At 37.3% G+C, this 17,451-nt stretch overlaps 3 protein-coding genes and 1 long non-coding RNA gene across 6 annotated transcripts in view; 3 read left to right on the top strand and 1 right to left on the bottom strand.

Moving 5' to 3' along the window:
• LOC111455439 (transcription factor JUNGBRUNNEN 1-like) overlaps positions 1-1,879 on the top strand; it is a 10,755-nt gene extending 8,876 nt beyond the window's left edge. Inside the window, exon 4 of the mRNA XM_023097121.1 lies at positions 1,858-1,879. The gene's annotated coding sequence lies outside the window, so the exon portion shown is untranslated. The remainder of the gene's footprint in view (positions 1-1,857) is intronic.
• Positions 1,880-2,590: 711 nt separating this feature from the next.
• Positions 2,591-4,243, bottom strand: LOC111455453 (probable BOI-related E3 ubiquitin-protein ligase 3). The gene is made up of 3 exons (XM_023097144.1): positions 4,005-4,243; positions 3,528-3,912; positions 2,591-3,436 (listed from the first exon to the last, which is right to left on the bottom strand). The coding sequence occupies exons 1-3, from the start codon at positions 4,061-4,063 to the stop codon at positions 2,780-2,782; spliced, it is 1,101 nt and encodes a 366-aa protein (XP_022952912.1). The 5' UTR covers positions 4,064-4,243; the 3' UTR covers positions 2,591-2,779.
• Positions 4,244-8,206: 3,963 nt separating this feature from the next.
• LOC111455389 lies at positions 8,207-8,747 on the top strand. The gene is made up of 2 exons (XR_002712578.1): positions 8,207-8,493; positions 8,590-8,747. It is a non-coding gene; the product is annotated as an uncharacterized LOC111455389 (long non-coding RNA).
• Positions 8,748-10,091: 1,344 nt separating this feature from the next.
• LOC111455210 (callose synthase 7-like) overlaps positions 10,092-17,451 on the top strand; it is a 25,138-nt gene continuing 17,778 nt past the window's right edge. For all 3 annotated transcript variants that reach the window (XM_023096782.1, XM_023096785.1, XM_023096784.1), the window contains exons 1-9: positions 10,092-10,731; positions 12,994-13,094; positions 14,881-14,993; positions 15,078-15,165; positions 15,246-15,356; positions 15,448-15,606; positions 16,129-16,218; positions 16,333-16,424; positions 16,759-16,882. In XM_023096782.1, the coding sequence (XP_022952550.1) occupies positions 10,521-10,731; positions 12,994-13,094; positions 14,881-14,993; positions 15,078-15,165; positions 15,246-15,356; positions 15,448-15,606; positions 16,129-16,218; positions 16,333-16,424; positions 16,759-16,882 (1,089 nt within the window). In that variant the 5' untranslated portion in view covers positions 10,092-10,520. The remainder of the gene's footprint in view (positions 10,732-12,993; positions 13,095-14,880; positions 14,994-15,077; positions 15,166-15,245; positions 15,357-15,447; positions 15,607-16,128; positions 16,219-16,332; positions 16,425-16,758; positions 16,883-17,451) is intronic.

Below are 17,451 nucleotides of genomic sequence, written 5' to 3' on the forward strand. Positions count from 1 at the left end.
GGGGGGGGGGGGGGGAGAATGGGAAGGTGGGTTCATTAGGGCATGAGGACGCAATTATGGGTTTTGGATTCATAGGACAGAGATTGAATGAAATGGTCCAAACCCACCATATTTGTACCATATAAAGATAAGATAAGATTTTGACATTTTATGATATTATATTGGATACATAGTTTAGTGGGGGGTTAGTTAACACAAACTTGGTTTTAATTTACATATTAATACACTAAGTAAGTACGTTTGTTTGTTTGTTTGTTTTTTTTTTAATTTTTGTGGGGCAAAGGAGAAAATGCCAAAATGGGTCCATCCAAACACAGGTGCAGATGGAGATAGAGATTTCATTAATTAGGTGATTTCAAATCAAAATTCTCCAAAGTGACATATGATACAGAAATACACATAAATTTGGGAAGTGGGGGTGGGTAGGCCCCATGGTGTGGACATACAAAAATGCAAGAGGATGATGATGATGATTATCAGAGGCATTTACCTTCAGAATATGTATGATATATTATGAGTGTGGGATCTTTTTGTTTTGGAACTCTAATCTAAAGGGATTTCAAAAGTGGGGTATTTTTTGAAAAAGGGAAAGACAAATTGTGGGGTTTTTCGGTTTCTAGTTTCTTATGGGTATTATTATTATCATTATCATCATTATTCTATCACTATTATCATACTCACTGCCAACAACATTGATGGAAAAGGAATACCACCCACCTTTATTCAAATTATTTATCACCCTCTTCTACCCGCCTTCCACTCTCTCTAGTAGATGCATTTTAAAACGTTGAGATTGACGACGATGCATGTGGACGAGTTTAAAATTTATCAAGTTTGTGAAAAATCATTTAAATAAAATACAACATTATTCAAACGTATTTACGATCATTGAAGTTATAAAAATAAAAAAAGTGGGAGGCTTTTGGTGGAAAAAGAAAAGGAAAAGGAAAAGAGGGGATTCCAAAGCCAGATGCGTGGCGCTGCCATTGAACAAAACACAGAATAAATAAATAAATAAACAAACAAAATAAGATGCTTTCCTTATTAAGAATCAAATCATGTTGATTTTATTAGAGGGGAAAAAAACTCCAAACATGTTAGATAGTCTGAATCGCATAAGTTTGATTTATATGGTGAGAGTGGAGGGCAGCATTAATGATGCCCCATTACCATTAATTTAATTACTCCATAATCCCCCAACTTTCTGTTTTTTATTTAATTCATTTAATTACTCCATCGTGTTAGGCTGTGCTCGTGACACATTCATCATTATTCTTATTCTTATTTAATTTCAATTAACCAAAGATTTGGAGCATCATCCTTGTTTAATAATATTATTTTAAAACAAACCCATGCTCACCCCACCTGAAATTTCAATTCCACTCATTAATTATTGAGCATTGCTTGTGCAGCCCAACGTCCAGTCTATAAACTATTTCCCACTTTTTTTCTCTCTCTTAATTTTTAAAGAACTGTGTTGATTAATAATGGGATTGAAAAGGAAGGGAGTTTGACAAGGCACCTTATTCAAATCATATAAATTAAGGATTTGAGTGAAGTGTTGGGTTATTAGATTCCTAGGCATACAACAATACAGTACCCTTTTAGTTTTTATTTATTTATTGTTGTTGTTTTAATAACAAAAATGTAACAGGGAAGGGGAAAAGGCATATAGCTTAGTTACTAGAATAAAGAGAAAAAAGGAAAAAGAAATATATGGGTGATTTGGTTGAAGGAATAAATAATGAGATTGAAAGTGTAAGGAAAAGAGTGGAGGAATGAGATTCACGGGCAATGGAGGGGCATGCCGGTCATAAAGGGACACATGGTGGGGGCCTACACTAACACTCTAATAATATATATATATATATATATTTCTTTTTTAATTTGAGAATTGAGATGAACAAAAATGTGACGTAGATTCGCTGGATTGGGATGCCTTTTGGTTTTGGTTTCGGTTTCGGTTTCGGTGAATCCAAAGAGGGTTGAGAGTTTCGTGAGTGGAAGGAATCACGTGAGTTCCACGTGGGGGTGCTACATAAGCAACCTCCTACTCGTATCCTATAATTTAATTCCATATAACAAAAAGATGAATAATTGTGAAAAACTGGCAAACGCCAAAAACAAAAGAAAGAAATTTAAAAAAAGGAAAATGACACGTCGTATGGATTACGCAACAGTTCACATCACAAGGAAAGATTTCAAACAAATATTATAAAAGTAAATGGGCGGGAGCATCGAAAAAGAAAGACCACGAATTGGCGTGTCTGTATCCCCATCTATTTATTTGTCTTTTTGTACCAACATAAATAAATATTTTTAAAAATAAATAATATTTTTGGAAGGAAAAGTGGTGGGAGGGCGGACAGTGCACAATCAGAAAGCGAAGGGCCTCCTCTCCTCTCTCTCATTACACTTGTCCCCTAATACCCTCATTTACCACACACTTTCACGTGTCACCTTTCCCCTCCCTCTCTCACACCTCTCCCTTTCTTCTTTCTTTCTATAATCCAATCCCCTATCCTATAATAATAAATAATAATATATGCCCATTGGACCCCACGTAATTAACCAAACCAAACCAAATATGCTCTAATTTTCACCAAAATAATGTATTTCCTGTGGAACAAACAAAGCCTCTCAACAAAATGTGTATTTTTTTTTTCTTCTTTTCATGAAAACACTCTAGTTAGTAGAGGCCGTTTAGGTGGGGGAGAGGATGTGTGTGGGGGGTTCGGTCGGTTCGGTTCGGTTCGGTTCCAGACCGACCCCCTTTCATCTAGCACATGTTTACATGTACACTACCGTTTTTTGTGGATTTACAGATGGGGCATGTGTGGACTGATGACCCACAAACAGTACACAGGCACAGATGCCTGCACGGCAATAGCAGCACACTCGATTCCTCTTTCCCGCAGTTTCTGCACATCCTGTTGCTGCCCTTGCTGCTGCTGCTGCTGCTGCTGCTGCTCCCCCTTTCTTCACCGCCATTTTTCCTATTGCTCCCCTTATTATTCCTTTTCACTGTCTTGGATTTCACCACGCGCCACCTTCCTTCTACTTCCTCTTCCTCTTCCTCCTCCTTCTCTTCCTCCTCGTTGCTCCCGCAGCTTGACTGCGCGTCCTCCACCAATGCCTCTCGCTTTCCGACTCCGCCGTTCTTTCGATCTTCCTTCGCTTGGCGCAGGACTTGTTCCAGGTTGGTTCTCAGGGTATTCACAGCAGCTTCGTTCGTTTGCGCCATATCGCGCCACACCTCATTCTCTATATTCAAAGTCTTCACTCTTTCCTCTAATGCCAAATTCAATTTACTCATCTTCTCCACCTCTTCCTCTTTCGCTTTTAGCTTCTTCATCACACTCACTTCAATCGCTTCGATTATCCTCCTCGCTTGCCTCTTCCGCCTCTCCTCCACTTCTGATCTCACCTTCTCCAACTGCAAAAACAAAATCAGTTATCAGTTCCAAATCCAAAACGAATTCATTCATTCAAAAACACAAATGGAATCACAACAATTGTACGCTTACGTGTTGAGAAATTAAACGGTCGATATCGAGTTGTTGTTGATAGATCTGGAGCGAGAGGTCTTCTCCAAGAAAGGAGAAAGACCCGCAAGACTTGGAAGTCGGTGGGGAGGGATAGGAGGAAGCGAATGGGTTGATATTCATACATTCTCTAGAGCGCTTTCTTGGGATAGAGAGGTTGCTGTTGTAGTTAAAGGTAAGGCCGCTATCGGATTTGATAGCCGCAGACGGTGCAGCAGTTTTGGGGGAAACAGAGGAATCAACGATCACAGAATTGTAAGCCGGAAGAAGAGTCTCTGTAGTTGTTGTTCCTGATACTAATGGAACTCCATATCCCATCTGACTGTTATACAAATTAGCATCTCCTTCAATAGGATTCATCAATTCTCTGTAAATCCACAATCGCCATCATTAGAATCACAAACAAAAGCAACAATGACAAGAAGTTGAACATAGATATCGATTCATAGTCATACATACCTGTTTCCTCCTATTAGTTGAGGATGGAAGAGATTCAGATGGCGAGCTTCAACAGCCATGAGATTGAGATTGAGAGAGAGAGAGAGAGTAGAATTTCAGAAGAAGTCTGAGATTGTGTTGAGAAAATTGTTGCAAAACAGAAGCGCAATCCTGGATTCTTATCCTAAGGGAGAGAGAGAGAGAGGAATGGGGAAAATTGGAGGAGAGAGAGGACATGCAAACGCAATCAAGGAAGCAAGGCGTATGGTGGGGTTTATTTAGGGGTTGCCTTGTTTACAAAAAGGTGATTGAAAACGAATAAATTAATTTTATTTTTTTTATTATTTTTTATTTTTATTTTGGTTCGGAGTTGTCTATTTCTGGATTCGGTTAGGAGAACGTGAACGAGGTTGGGTTGCGTTTTGACTCTTCTACCTGCTTAATAATAATAATAATAAATGGTGAAGGGCGTAAATTAGTGGAATGATGAGGGGCACTTCCGGGATTAATGCATGGGTTATCTTAATCCTGGTTCTTAAGTAACTTAGATAACTGACAAGGTAGGAATATGGCACGTAGCGAATGGACACTAGGGCCTCAGTCTAAGCCGCCACGTGGGAAGTGCCAATGGTGGGTCCCACTGATGGAGGGGTCAGTGGCCGTTGGGAGGAGAGTACGGTGTACCCGGGTGGTGTGCTTGGCTGCTTCTTCCAGGTTCCGTTTCGCGGACAGTGCGATTCATGAATCACGCTTCTCCCATGGGAAACCCCCACACCCCATGTAACTTTTCCACCCGCCACGTCACCCTCGCCCTCACGCGGATTAAACTCCATGCCTGCCACCTCACACTCTCTCCCCTGCACCTCCGTTGTAATACTAGCCCATTGGAAATTTTACTTCCTTAATCTCTTTGTATTATCCTTGATATTTTTCTTGATTTTCTCCCTCGTTATGGAAAAAGAAACAAATGTTTGAATATAATTTTTCTCGGAGCAATTTTGGGTTTGTTTACTAATATTTTCAAATGTCTAATTTGACTCCCCTACTTCAATAAAGTTGGTTTATTTTGTTTCATATCATTAATAGACTAACTAATCGACGACGCTACTTTTCTTACTTTTTCGCTCAACGCAAGTAAGCGACAACAGGACGGTTTTGCCTACCAAATAAGCAAGAAAAAACTTAAATATAAAGTAAGGTTCGTTTTAGTTGCCAAATATGTTAGAGAGACGTATTAGATATTTAATATAATCCTGAAAATTATGAATTCAATATTTTAACTAAATTATGGATGTCAAATATAACATAACAGACTAAGTAACCAATATGAGAATAGAGCACAAAACGATTGTACAACACTCGCTATAACCGTCGAGTAAGTTAGTCAACTTAATTTGCAGGCATCGATGGCATAATTGGAAGGAGTGACAGCTAGACTTACCCTTTACGCTAAGTTTGATGACATAGTCACTGTATGTCACCGTTACGTATGAAAAGTGTAGAGGAAGTCATAGAAACCCAACAAATTAAAGGGAGTAAGCAAAATGCATCAAATGATGTATAATGTTTATGAAATAAAAATCAATGGTGAAAGGTATGTCTACAGGGAATTAAATTGAGAACTAATTGGTAGCCATCTATTTTTAATTAAATTGAATAGATAGAGGGAGAGGAAGAGGGTGGCATGAAGCTAATTTCATTAATTATTATTATTATTATTGAAATCTGGCAATTAAATAAATAATAAATTAAAAAAAAATGTGGAAAATATAGGACAACTCAGCTAACCGATATAATTTCATGAAAGCTTCCTAGCTTGGAGGCAACTACGTTTCTCCCCGCAGACTATATATTATAATTAATATATGTTTGGAATTGACATACGGCAACTAAAATAATTTGTCCTAAAAAAGAAAAAAAGAAGAAGGAAAAAAAAAAGTCTAATCTGATAATGATAAATTAAATTAAAATCCCATAGAACCAGCATCTTGCTTTCTCAATTACACACACAGCTAATCCTGCGCTCAACGGTTCGAATCCTGTCCCCAATTCTGTTTCTCTAATCATTAATTTATTTTCTCTCTCTTATCCTCGTTGGGATATAAAATCGTAATTATTACATTATTCAGATTTTGAATTAATTAAAATTTAAACACTTTATATATAAGTTGGGAAGTGAATAGTGAGAGGGGCATGAAGTTTTATATGTTTGTATACACTTTAATTATGAATACAAAAGGGATGGGGTCTGATGTTTTATTCTGTCCACAATGGGTACATCATTTAGAAAATAAAAAATAAAAAAAAGAGGGAGAAGATGAATGGAAGGAAATTATAAAGTTATTAATGAAGTAAATATAAAGTGGGGAAAGTACATAATTTGATAACACTGACTCAACTTTATTGTAAAACTTGAATAAAGGTATGGAAAAAGTAGGGGGTGGACCGAATAATGAACCGTTTTATTTTTTTGGTGCTTTTTGTGCTTGTTGGGTGTTGCTGTAGCTCCATTATTACCCCATCTCACACTTTAGTTTGTCAGGACATGAAGGGAAATTTCGTGATGTTGGGATTATTTCATGTGGGGGTTGAGTCACTCGCAACCCAATATTATGACCAGATTTCTTTCTCTTTTTTTTTGATAAAATAAAGAAATAAAGAAACAAAAAAGGAAATTGAAAATGGGAATCTCGTTCATCCACTCCACAAACATATAAAAACAACCTTTGAATATGTCCGACTTCAGTCGTCTCTGTCAAATGTCATTATTTAGATTTCCAACTCCACAGAGACACGGAGAGAGAAAATTAATAAAATAAAATAAAAAGAAAAAGAAAAAGAAAAGAAAAAAAAGGAAGGGCGTGTATGTCTTTTTCCTGCTTGTGTTTTCTCTCTCATGTTTTGGATTTTGGGCAGACGATGTAGTCGTCGTGATGTCTGCTTCTGTTCTGTGGAGCCTCTACTTTTTTATTTTATTTTAAATATTATTATTCAATTAAAATTTAGATTTGAAATGGACAACTTCGGAGGGAATATGAATATATATTAAAATTTACTTCTTTTTTATATTTTGTTTGTTGGTTTAATTAGTAAAACATTTTGTGTCAGGTAAGGACAATAAAAATTCCCTGTTTCTATCCTCTTCAATTATGGCGGTTTTTCTCTTTTTTGGTATTAACCCCACCACCCATTTCCCCTATTTTTTTTACTGCTTCCACCGACTTGGATTTTGGGCATTTTGTGTTAAAAGTGGGGCCTTTACTCTGCTACGTCGTACCCTCTCCTCTGTTTTTTTTTTTTTCTTTACTGTATCTTTCCTTTCTTTACACCCACTGACAGCCGATTGTTTATAAGAGGCAGTGAAGTGAATTCCAAAATTTAAAATAAAAATAAAATAATAATTATACATTTTCCAATGCAATAATGTGGCAGTGTGTCAAAATGAAGGCGCATATATGGCAATCTTTTTGGCACCTCTCATTTTCTGTACTCGCTTTTAATCAATGCCCCCCTATAACCCTATTTTTAATTGTCCCCACCTCCATACCAAATCTTATTTATTATTATTTTTTTTTAATTTCATCCATTTATTAATAATAATGATGATAATAATGGATAATTCAGGTACTGGGATTTTTGTGTCCCTTTTTACATATTTCAAAGTTGGGCGGCTACCCACGAGTTGTAGCATTTTTACGACTTTATTGATACCCCAAGAGCTTGCTTCCCACCTTCTTTCTCTTGTCCTTTTGACTAAAACTAAGCCGGCTTTTTTTCTCTCTTTTTTTTTTTTTTTTAATTATTATTATTTTATCTGCTTTGAAATTGATGCCCATGTCCATCATATATTTCCCACCTTTTCTTTCACTGAAGAAAAACCCAAAAAAAAACATCAGTTTCATAGCTGTCGCCACTCGCGACAATGATGAAAAAGTAACAACATCTTGGGTATATTTGCCTAAATTGTATATATCTGGGCTTGGGCCGAACTAGTGTGAAGCCCCAATTAACCTCTCCAACCCAAGCCCGTCTGGCCCATGTATGAATAATAGTCAAACCGGCCTGACCAATACCAGACGTCCACGTCATTGGCGGGAAAAAGTTCGAAGAAAAAGGGGGATGGTAAGACCTTTCAAGAAACTTCCAGAAACGCGTTTGATGAAATTTGTTCAGCTCTGTATGAATGATTCCACCGCCCTTTGGCGTTGCTTCCATTTCCATGAATCTTCTGTTTTCACACACAATTTATTCACACATATATATATATATGCAAACGCCATGGCTTCTCCTAACTTGCATTCGAATCCCATTCGTAAACTCCATCGTTTCTCTGCAATTCTCAGCTTGGTTACCGGGTGATGAGTCAAGAAATGGGCAGTAAGTTAGAGGCGGGGCCTTATGTTGCAGCTCCACCACCGGTTGGGTATCCGGTGAGAGACGGCCCAGAGGAGCCTCGCCAAACTTCTACGCCACAAACGCAGTCTAGGGGAGATGGGTTCTGGAAAGGATGGTCAGTCTCTAAGTTTTATTAGTTCATAATATTTTGGTTTAGTTAGATATGATTGATTGACTAAACTTGTGGTTGTGGTTGATGTGTGTTTTGTAGCTGTGCTGCGTTGTGTTGCTGCTGGGTGTTGGACTGTGTGTTCTAAGAGTGATGAGACCCATTTATTTATTTTTTGTTATTCTTTTATTACATACGCCTTCTTATCATTGTGTATTATTCTCTTTTCTTTGTATTAATAAATAAATTTTGTTATCTAATTCTATGCTTCCATTCAATTCCTCGCATTTTTATATGTTTGCAAGTCTTCCGTTCAAATTGTCTATTATATCGTAAAAAAATTGTAAGTTATATCTAAAATATATCTAATATGACAAAAGAATGTAATTTTTATTTTATGTTTATGGTCACAATCATAAATCTAGCTATCCTAGGTCCAATATGAACCACAGATATGAGATTTCACACGGTTGAGGAGGATAATGAAACATTTATGATAAGGGTGTTGAATCCTTTTTTTGGTAAATGTATTTAAAATCATTAGGCTGACGACAATACGTAACGGGTTAAAGAAGACTTTATCTGCTAGCGGTGGATCTGGACTGTTACAAGAGCCAACATAGACGCTAGGTGTCACAATCGTGATTTCTAGGTAGTGGAATTGGCGATTGTGCGGCACTCACTCTCAACACTGAGTGAGTCAAGCCTACTTCAAGTCACGTTGTCTATGGTCGAAGAACGGAATATAAACCTCGGGTCTCAATTTCAAGAGAAGAATTTAGAAAGCGAGGGGAGAGAGGTTTTGGAAAAAGAGTTTTGAAAGCGAGGGAGAGTGTGTGTGTGTGTGTTATATAGCATACAAGAAAAAAAAAAGTAACAACGACTTAAACAGTATATAACTTTTTCGGGTAGGGAGAATTTGACAACTAATCTCATCTCCTTACCGTACATTTTAAGGCATTTCATATCTACCAAGCGTAGCCATGACTTTGCCAAAACGTCATACTCTTAAAGAAAACAAAAAGAAATAGTACAACATGAAAGCGGTAAAAGAAAGCAATAAAGTAGTACAAGGCAGGGTTTCGACGTGTCACGAGCATGCGGCCATGGGCAACATGCCTTGGACAAGTATGACTCTGACACCAGGGCTCCAAGGGGGTGGATTGTGAGATTTCACATTAGTTGGAGAGAATAACGAAATATTCGCTATAAGAGTATAAGAGCGTGGAAACCTAGTAGATACGTTTTCGTGAGGCTGACCGATATGTAACTAACCAAAGCAAACAATATCTACGAGGGTAAATGGAATTGACTGAACCTTGGGCTAAAAAGATCCAATTTCGAATTTTTCGACTAAAATTAAATAAATAGATAGAGAATGAAAAAAAAAATAATATTGAATCTTATAATTTCCCTTTAAATTAGGTGGGTAATTATGCAAGTTCAGAAAGTTCATATTCCTTGGACTAAAAAAAAAAAAAAAAAAAAAAAGGGAAAAAAAGCTCACCTTCTTGGCTGTTGGCGCCAGAAAAAAGGAGCGAGAGAGCAAAATAAAAGCAAGTCTGAAACATCACTGTTGTTCTTCAAAGCTTCTTCTCTGATCCATTCTGTCTCCAACCCGAGAAAAGCGAGGTACACAAATTACTGAAAGGGCTCTGTCTTCTTCCCCAAAAGCATCAGCTAAAGCTAAAGCGGCCATTTGACACCCATACTGCCCGCTCTTTGCATTGCACCCTTTTCGCCCTCAATTCCTTCTCCAACTCCAAAGCATTTCAATCATCCAACGTACAGTTCCAATTCTTTTCTTAGTCTCGGAGCAATCCAAAAGTTCCCCCCCTTCCGATTTCCCCACCTCACACTCAAAGCATCTCTCCGCTTCCTTCTTCTATACTGCATAAACATGCTCCTCCCCTCTTTCTTCCGCATTCCCACAAACTTACACTCAACCACACCTACTGAAAATTCGACTGCTTTACCAAATCCATCAGCTGGAAGAATTACCAGATTGCTGAGTTGGTTTGCCAAGCCAAGTTATGGCGAGTTCCAGTGGGAGCAAGAACGAGGTGGGCCCGCCTCGTTCCTTGTCTCGGCGGGTCACGCGAACGCCCACTCGGTTGGTTGAGTTGTCCGAGGACAATCCCGGTATTGACAGTGAGCTAGTGCCATCGTCGCTCGCCTCCATTGCCCCCATTCTCCGTGTGGCCAACGAGATTGAGACTGAAAATGCCAGAGTCGCCTATCTCTGTAATCACTCTAACCAAAATCATTGCATGAATGCCACTCTTCTTAGAGACCGATTGATTTTAGTATATGACATTTTCTCATGCTCTTGTTACATTGTAGCAAATGGTTGAAGTCGTGACATAGCTTACTCTTTTGCTTGAATTTTCTCGATCATTCGATGTTTTTTTTATGATTTGTTTCTTTGTTTTCCCCCTAACTAACTTATTATGGTGGTGGGAGTGGAGGGAAGTTGACCTCAACTTTCGATACTGCTACTAATGCCTGCAAGAACAAACCATTCCTCTCAATAAGAAATGTGAAAGTAGGAATAAAGACAAGTAAGACGATGTGAGTGCTTTGGTTTAGGAAGTCTCCGTGTCATCACCAGAGAGTACGGTTGTGAAGAAGCCATATCAAACTATACACACAAGAAAGTACTGAATAAAACAATCTAGCCTCTACATTGTAAACTTGGAGACTTAGTTTTGAACGTTACGACTTACATTTACTGGGTGAGGATGGAACCAATATGTTGATTAGCTAAAATTATGAAGAAAATGAATATAGAAGCACAAATCTTGTGTAGATGTAAGATGTAACTGGATGGGTTGTTTTTTAGCTCTTGTCCACCTCAATAATCTGCTAGGATCATTAGCTTTGGAAGTGGAGCAGTTTTTCAATGGAATCATTTTGTACCTTGAAAAAGAAACTCTGGATATGACAATTTGACACAGGTATTGTTAGATGATACAAGAATATACAGAAAGAGGTTAGTTGGCTTTTTAGATGCTCATCTCTTCATCATCCCTCCAAATGGAACCAAACTTTTAATTTTGTACTCCGACAATGCCATCTGTCATTCCCAAGGAATTTAACGTTATTTTTTTTGCCCGTCTAAATGAAGGTGCTGAAGAAAGTGAAAGTGTGCATCCAAGTTAAACAAATAGTATAACCGTCTTGAGAGCCATATTAATATGACGAATAAAGAATCATTGCCAAAAACTTGAGCTCAAGGTGTTGGACTTCAGAAGACCTCAAAAACGGCACGGAGGATTTATCACCTGTTTTTGAACCACTTTCTGGTCACCCACTGTCTATTTATGTTGTGCCTGATCATTAGAATACAAAATTTGACTCTCTTGAACTTGTATGCTTCTGTTTTATTTTTTACTTCATTATTTTCCATGAGCAGGTTATTCGTGCTTGTTTTTGTCCAACTGATACTTGAGACACTCAGCTGTTAACTTCCATGAAGTTGTCTTTTAAGGATCACATTTGGTACTTACTTTGCATTCTAGCATCCAACTTCACAACTCACACGCTTGGGAGATCAATTGGAGCTCCATTTAAGTTGTATCAATGACAATATAAAATATAACCAATATAGGGAGCAACGTGATACTGGTCTGGTGATTGATTTTGTGCCTACAATCACATCCAAATAACATCAACCTACAAAATAGTGATTTTGTGCTGATGAGGTTGACTAGACCATACATTCAATTTTTCTTACAGTGGCTCATCCGTGATTTTTGAGACAATGCCTATGACCCAGAATAGAATGGGGTTTTAACTACAAAATTTTTCATGTCTTCAGTGATGGTTAATTGAAGAGGCAGGGATGGTTTGTCTTTGCCACCACCATTCCTCTCTCTCTCTCTCTGATTTAGTTATCATGGCAAGGCAAGATTGTAACAGTGCCATCACTTGAACTGTAGGACTTCAATGATTCTTTTTCCGCCTATTGTGACATTTCTAATCGCTAGAATACAATAATATGGCTTCATTGAATCATATTGGCATACATAAGACAGGTTCTTCCTTCATGCCAAGCATTCAAACCGTGGAGTTTGCAAGCGATTGTGTCAAGTGAATATTGACTTTGTAAACTTTTAATGTGCCTCTTTGTCCGTTTAGCCCCTCTTTTCATAATACAGGAGTTATATCTACCTGGTAGTCTACTGTGATATGAGTGGAAGAGCCCGCTTCTCATGAGTTGGAGAGCATGCTGAATGGATATTGAAAACTTTCATCTATTAACTTCCTCCTGCTGTTCAATTTTTTACCTTTTATCTTTGATCAGTGACATACTTGCAAAAAATTTCCTTTGCGTAACTTCTTGTTCTGTAGATTTAGTACAAGAAAATTACATCTGGATCTTATCATAACTGTGCCCATGTTATTAAATGGATGGTGCAGATGATTTTGCTTTGATTCCTTCTTCAGTGATATTTAGCTAAAACCACGATTGAAAATTGTATTCTTTGTTACTTTTATTTGTAGGCCGCTTCCATGCATTTGAGAAGGCTCATAAAATGGATCCAACATCAAGTGGACGGGGTGTTCGACAATTCAAGACTTATCTGTTACACAGACTTGAAAAGGTATACCTTTTAATATCAAGCGTTTCTAGATATGGTCATTAAGTTAACTTTAATCCGCTCAAGTTTAGTACTTTCTAGATTTGGTAAAATAAGCAAACTTTTAATCAGTTGAAATTAATTACTTAAGCCAGTTAGTGGTTTACATTAATTTTTTTTTTTTTCCAATTTAAAGAATATGAGGCATAGACATTTGAGTGTCGGCAACATGTTTGTTAGAGACTCCAACACTTATTGACACAATAAACATGCTAGACATTAGTTGAGCAAATTCAGCCCCCAGAGGGAAGGGCTTGGGGATCTCTCAGTCATACCAGCTTAGAGGTCCTAAGTTTGACACTTCGGGTAAGCTTAATACCAAAAACCCTTGATGTCTCCCAAGTCGGGGCTTTGGGGCAGGTGGAGTTGCCATGGGTATAGGAAGCAAAGCTCCAACTCTCAGTTAAAAAAAAAAGGCACAAGTTGAGAAAATTGAATACAACTGCAACCCTTTTTAGATACATGTTAACGTTGTTGTCTAAGTACAGTAGACAGGTGTTTTTGAGACTCATGACAAACCATCATTAGATATATGAACTAGATTATTCCAACTTTTATTTAAACAAAAATAGTGATATAGAACAAAATAATAAAATTTGAGAGTAAAATATATCAACTTCATGTTGCTAAGGACATAAATACATACACTTATTGACTTTGAGTTTTCTTCTGGTACAAAATAATATGAAATTTAAAGTGTTATATTCTAATAAACATGTCCTTTTCATGTCTATGCCTTAGATTTTAAGAAAATAATGTGTCATCGTGCTACGTCCATATCCATATTTCACTCAAGTTAATTACTTAAACCATTAATTTGTACAGTTTGAATCCCTTTTCTTTTTTTCATTCTTCGTTTTTTTTCTTTTCTTTCTTGATGATCACTACGAACTATCATGCCTCACACTCTTAAAAATTCAATGCAAAACATCACACCATATGTGGTCAAAAGTTTCCTGCATAATTTTTCCTCCTCTTCCCTGCTATTTATCATCTTTCGGAACCACAATGTTTCATCACTAAGCATCCATATGAATTATGCCTAATTTTTAAAGAAGCTTTTGGACACATATATGATATGTTTTCTCCTCAGGTGAAATGTGCAATAAGTTTCTCAAGTTTCTAGTTTTTGTATGATAAAAGACTTTTTCAACATTTAAAGATAATGCTTTACACAGTGTAACGACCCAGGCCCACCGCTAGCAGATATTGTCCTCTTTGGGCTTTCCCTTTCGGGCTTCCCCTCAAGGCTTTAAAACGCGTCTGCTAGGGGAAAGTTTCCACACCCTTATAAATGGTGATTTGTTCTCCTCCCCAACCAATGTGGGACATCACAATCCACCCCTTTTCGGGGCCAGCGTCCTCGCTGGCACTCTTTCCTTCCTCCAATCGATGTGGGACCACCCCCAAATCCACCCCCCTTTGGGGCTCAGCGTCCTTATTGGCACACCGCCTCGTGTCTACCCCCCTTCGGGGAACAGCGAGAAGGCTGGCACATCATCCGGTGTCTGGCTCTGATACCATTTGTAACGACCTAGGCCCACCGCTAGCAGATATTGTCCTCTTTGGGCTTTCCCTTTCAGGCTTCCCCTCAAGGCTTTAAAACGTGTCTGCTAGGGGAAGGTTTCCACCCCTTATAAATGGTGATTTGTTCTCTTCCCCAACCAATGTGGGACATCACATGCAGATAATATTTGATTGATTGAAGACATGAATCAAAGTGATCATTGCAAAATTGTATTTGTTACAGGAAGAAATTGAAACACAACCAAAACTTGAAAGACATGATATTCAAGAAATTCAGGCTTTTTATCAGAAATTCTATAAGCACAATATTGAAGAAGGAGAATATACCAAGCGACCGTGAGTTTCTTTTTCCTTCTTTCACTTGTCATACTTTTGGTTTGCACACTGTTTACACTCTTTGATTTCCTTTGAGTCTTGAAGGGAAGAGATGGCTAAGATTTATCAGATAGCGACCGTATTATATGAAGTACTAAAGACAATGGTACCTGCATCAAAAGTTGATGAAAAGGCACGAGTCTTCAAACTTTCCATTCAATAAATAATTCACCCTAAAAATCATGAAATAATTTGTTTGATTTGTCGTCACAGACAGAGCAATATGCCAAGGAGGTCCAAAGGAAAAAAGATCAGCATAAACATTATAACATTCTCCCCTTGTTTGCTTTGGCGGTTAAACCAGCTATCATGGAACTTCCCGAGGTTAATATCAGAAGTCTATATGATATTGTGTTTGCTTTAGTTCACTACTTAATTTTTATGCCCTATACTTGCTTTCGTCATTATTGTGTAGATTGAAGCAGCAATTGAAGCATTAAAGAAGGTGAACGATCTTCCAATGCCCCAAATTCATTCAACCAGCAATCCTGATGAAAATCCGTCCTTGCTAACAGAGAGGGTGAAACCTGTAAATGATATACTTGATTGGCTGTCCTCTATTTTTGGGTTTCAGGTAACTTTTATTTTGGAGGCTTTAGTTACAATGGAATTTCTTTTAGTGCTACTGATTGTTGCTTCTGGAGGTAATCTGGCTCTAATCTCAATATCATTGGAGGGCGTTTAGGGTTTATTTGATATTTGATACAATATCAAGTCTTAGTTTCTTATAGATAGTGGAATTGTGAATTTGTGATCCAATTTCCAAGCTCTATACCATGCATCCAATCATCTGCAAATTTGACTCAGGACTGTTTACTGCCTTTTCATTTGTCCTGTTATTCGTGCCAAATAAGGTTTTGAAAGTTCACATTGGGGGTTTTCCATGATAATTGAGATTGATTTTTCTTCTCTTTAAATAAAAAATCGATGTCTTATTATTATTATTATTATTTTATTGGATTCACTTTCTCCGGGTTAAAATTCTTTTAGATTTGTTACGCCCAACTTTAGTGAGTCTAGTTGTGTTACTATTTGGATATAGTAAAAGGGAAGATAAGATCTGCTAACTTCTATTATGTCTTCTTTGGATATGAAGAAAGGAAATGTAGCAAACCAGAGGGAACACTTAATTCTGCTTCTTGCAAATATTGATATAAGAAATAAGAATCCGCAAGTTCCTCATCAGGTAAATCATTTTGCAGATTTGCAATATTATGTACTGTTGGGTCTATGATGTGATCTCAATTTGCTATGAATATCCATATCTGCATCTCATTTTAATATTACTTGCTTGATGCAGCTAAAAATTGGAACAGTACAACAACTGAGCGAAAAAATCTTTAAGAACTATATTTCCTGGTGTAACTATCTTCGATGCAAGCCAAACCTTGGGTACGTCTTATTACCATATATAACGTCAACATTAATTTATGTCAAATTAAATTTCATTCATTCTGTCATCTGTGTTTTATATTGTTATTATATCAACACCTACACTATTTATGAATGGCTTTATTTATTTATTTTAGAATTTTTTCGACATCATATGGATGTTTTTATTTAAGCATGTATTTTTACATTATTACATATAATTTGTGTTAAATTCATTATGCAATTTGAACATTTGAGAGCTACTACCAAGTTCATTGTTTATGTATTTGGGTTCCCTCTTGGTCATCATTCTTGCAGCTTATCTACTGGGTGAATTGTCTACTTTACCTTTCAGGTTTCCTCATGACTGTGACCGGCAACAGTTGCAGCTTATTTATATCGGACTTCATCTTCTTATCTGGGGCGAAGCTTCAAATATTCGCTTCATGCCTGAATGTTTATGCTACATTTTCCACAATGTATGTGTGTTTTCTTATTACGTTGTTATTCACTTATAATGTCTGATGAATTTATGTTTATTTGTTAGTTCTCAAAAGCTTGGTGCCCTTGATGTCATTAGAATATCAAATAAAATTGCTGTTTCTGTCACTACTATTTATTAGCGCCATCTTGACCTGATCATGAAAAACTTACCTGATTATGACTAGTTTAGTACTATTTCCATAATCATCATTATTCAGAAGTCTGAATAGCCTTAAAATCAATAATAGATTTTTAGGTTCAATTTTTTCTGAAGAGTTATGTTCAGCATTCATCTTTTCCTGCAAGTTAGGTCACAGTAATATGTCCACAGGGAATTACATAAATGATGAGACAAGGTAATGATGCAGGGTGAAGACTGAATTTAACTCCAATTTTACATGGTAAGCTAATTAACAATTAATTGCGTTGGAGCCAACAAGTGATTGGTCCATGGGCTTTACGTAGATGCCAGCAAGTTAAGGGAGTTGGAGGTGAGGGAAAATTTCAGAAGCATGGCAAGAAACAGGAGGGGGGAAGGCCACGCGGTTGGGGGGGGGGGGGGGCG

Source organism: Cucurbita moschata, unplaced genomic scaffold (genome assembly GCF_002738365.1).
Source record: "Cucurbita moschata cultivar Rifu unplaced genomic scaffold, Cmos_1.0 Cmo_Scf00017, whole genome shotgun sequence".
NCBI classification, from domain to species: Eukaryota; Viridiplantae; Streptophyta; class Magnoliopsida; order Cucurbitales; family Cucurbitaceae; genus Cucurbita; species Cucurbita moschata.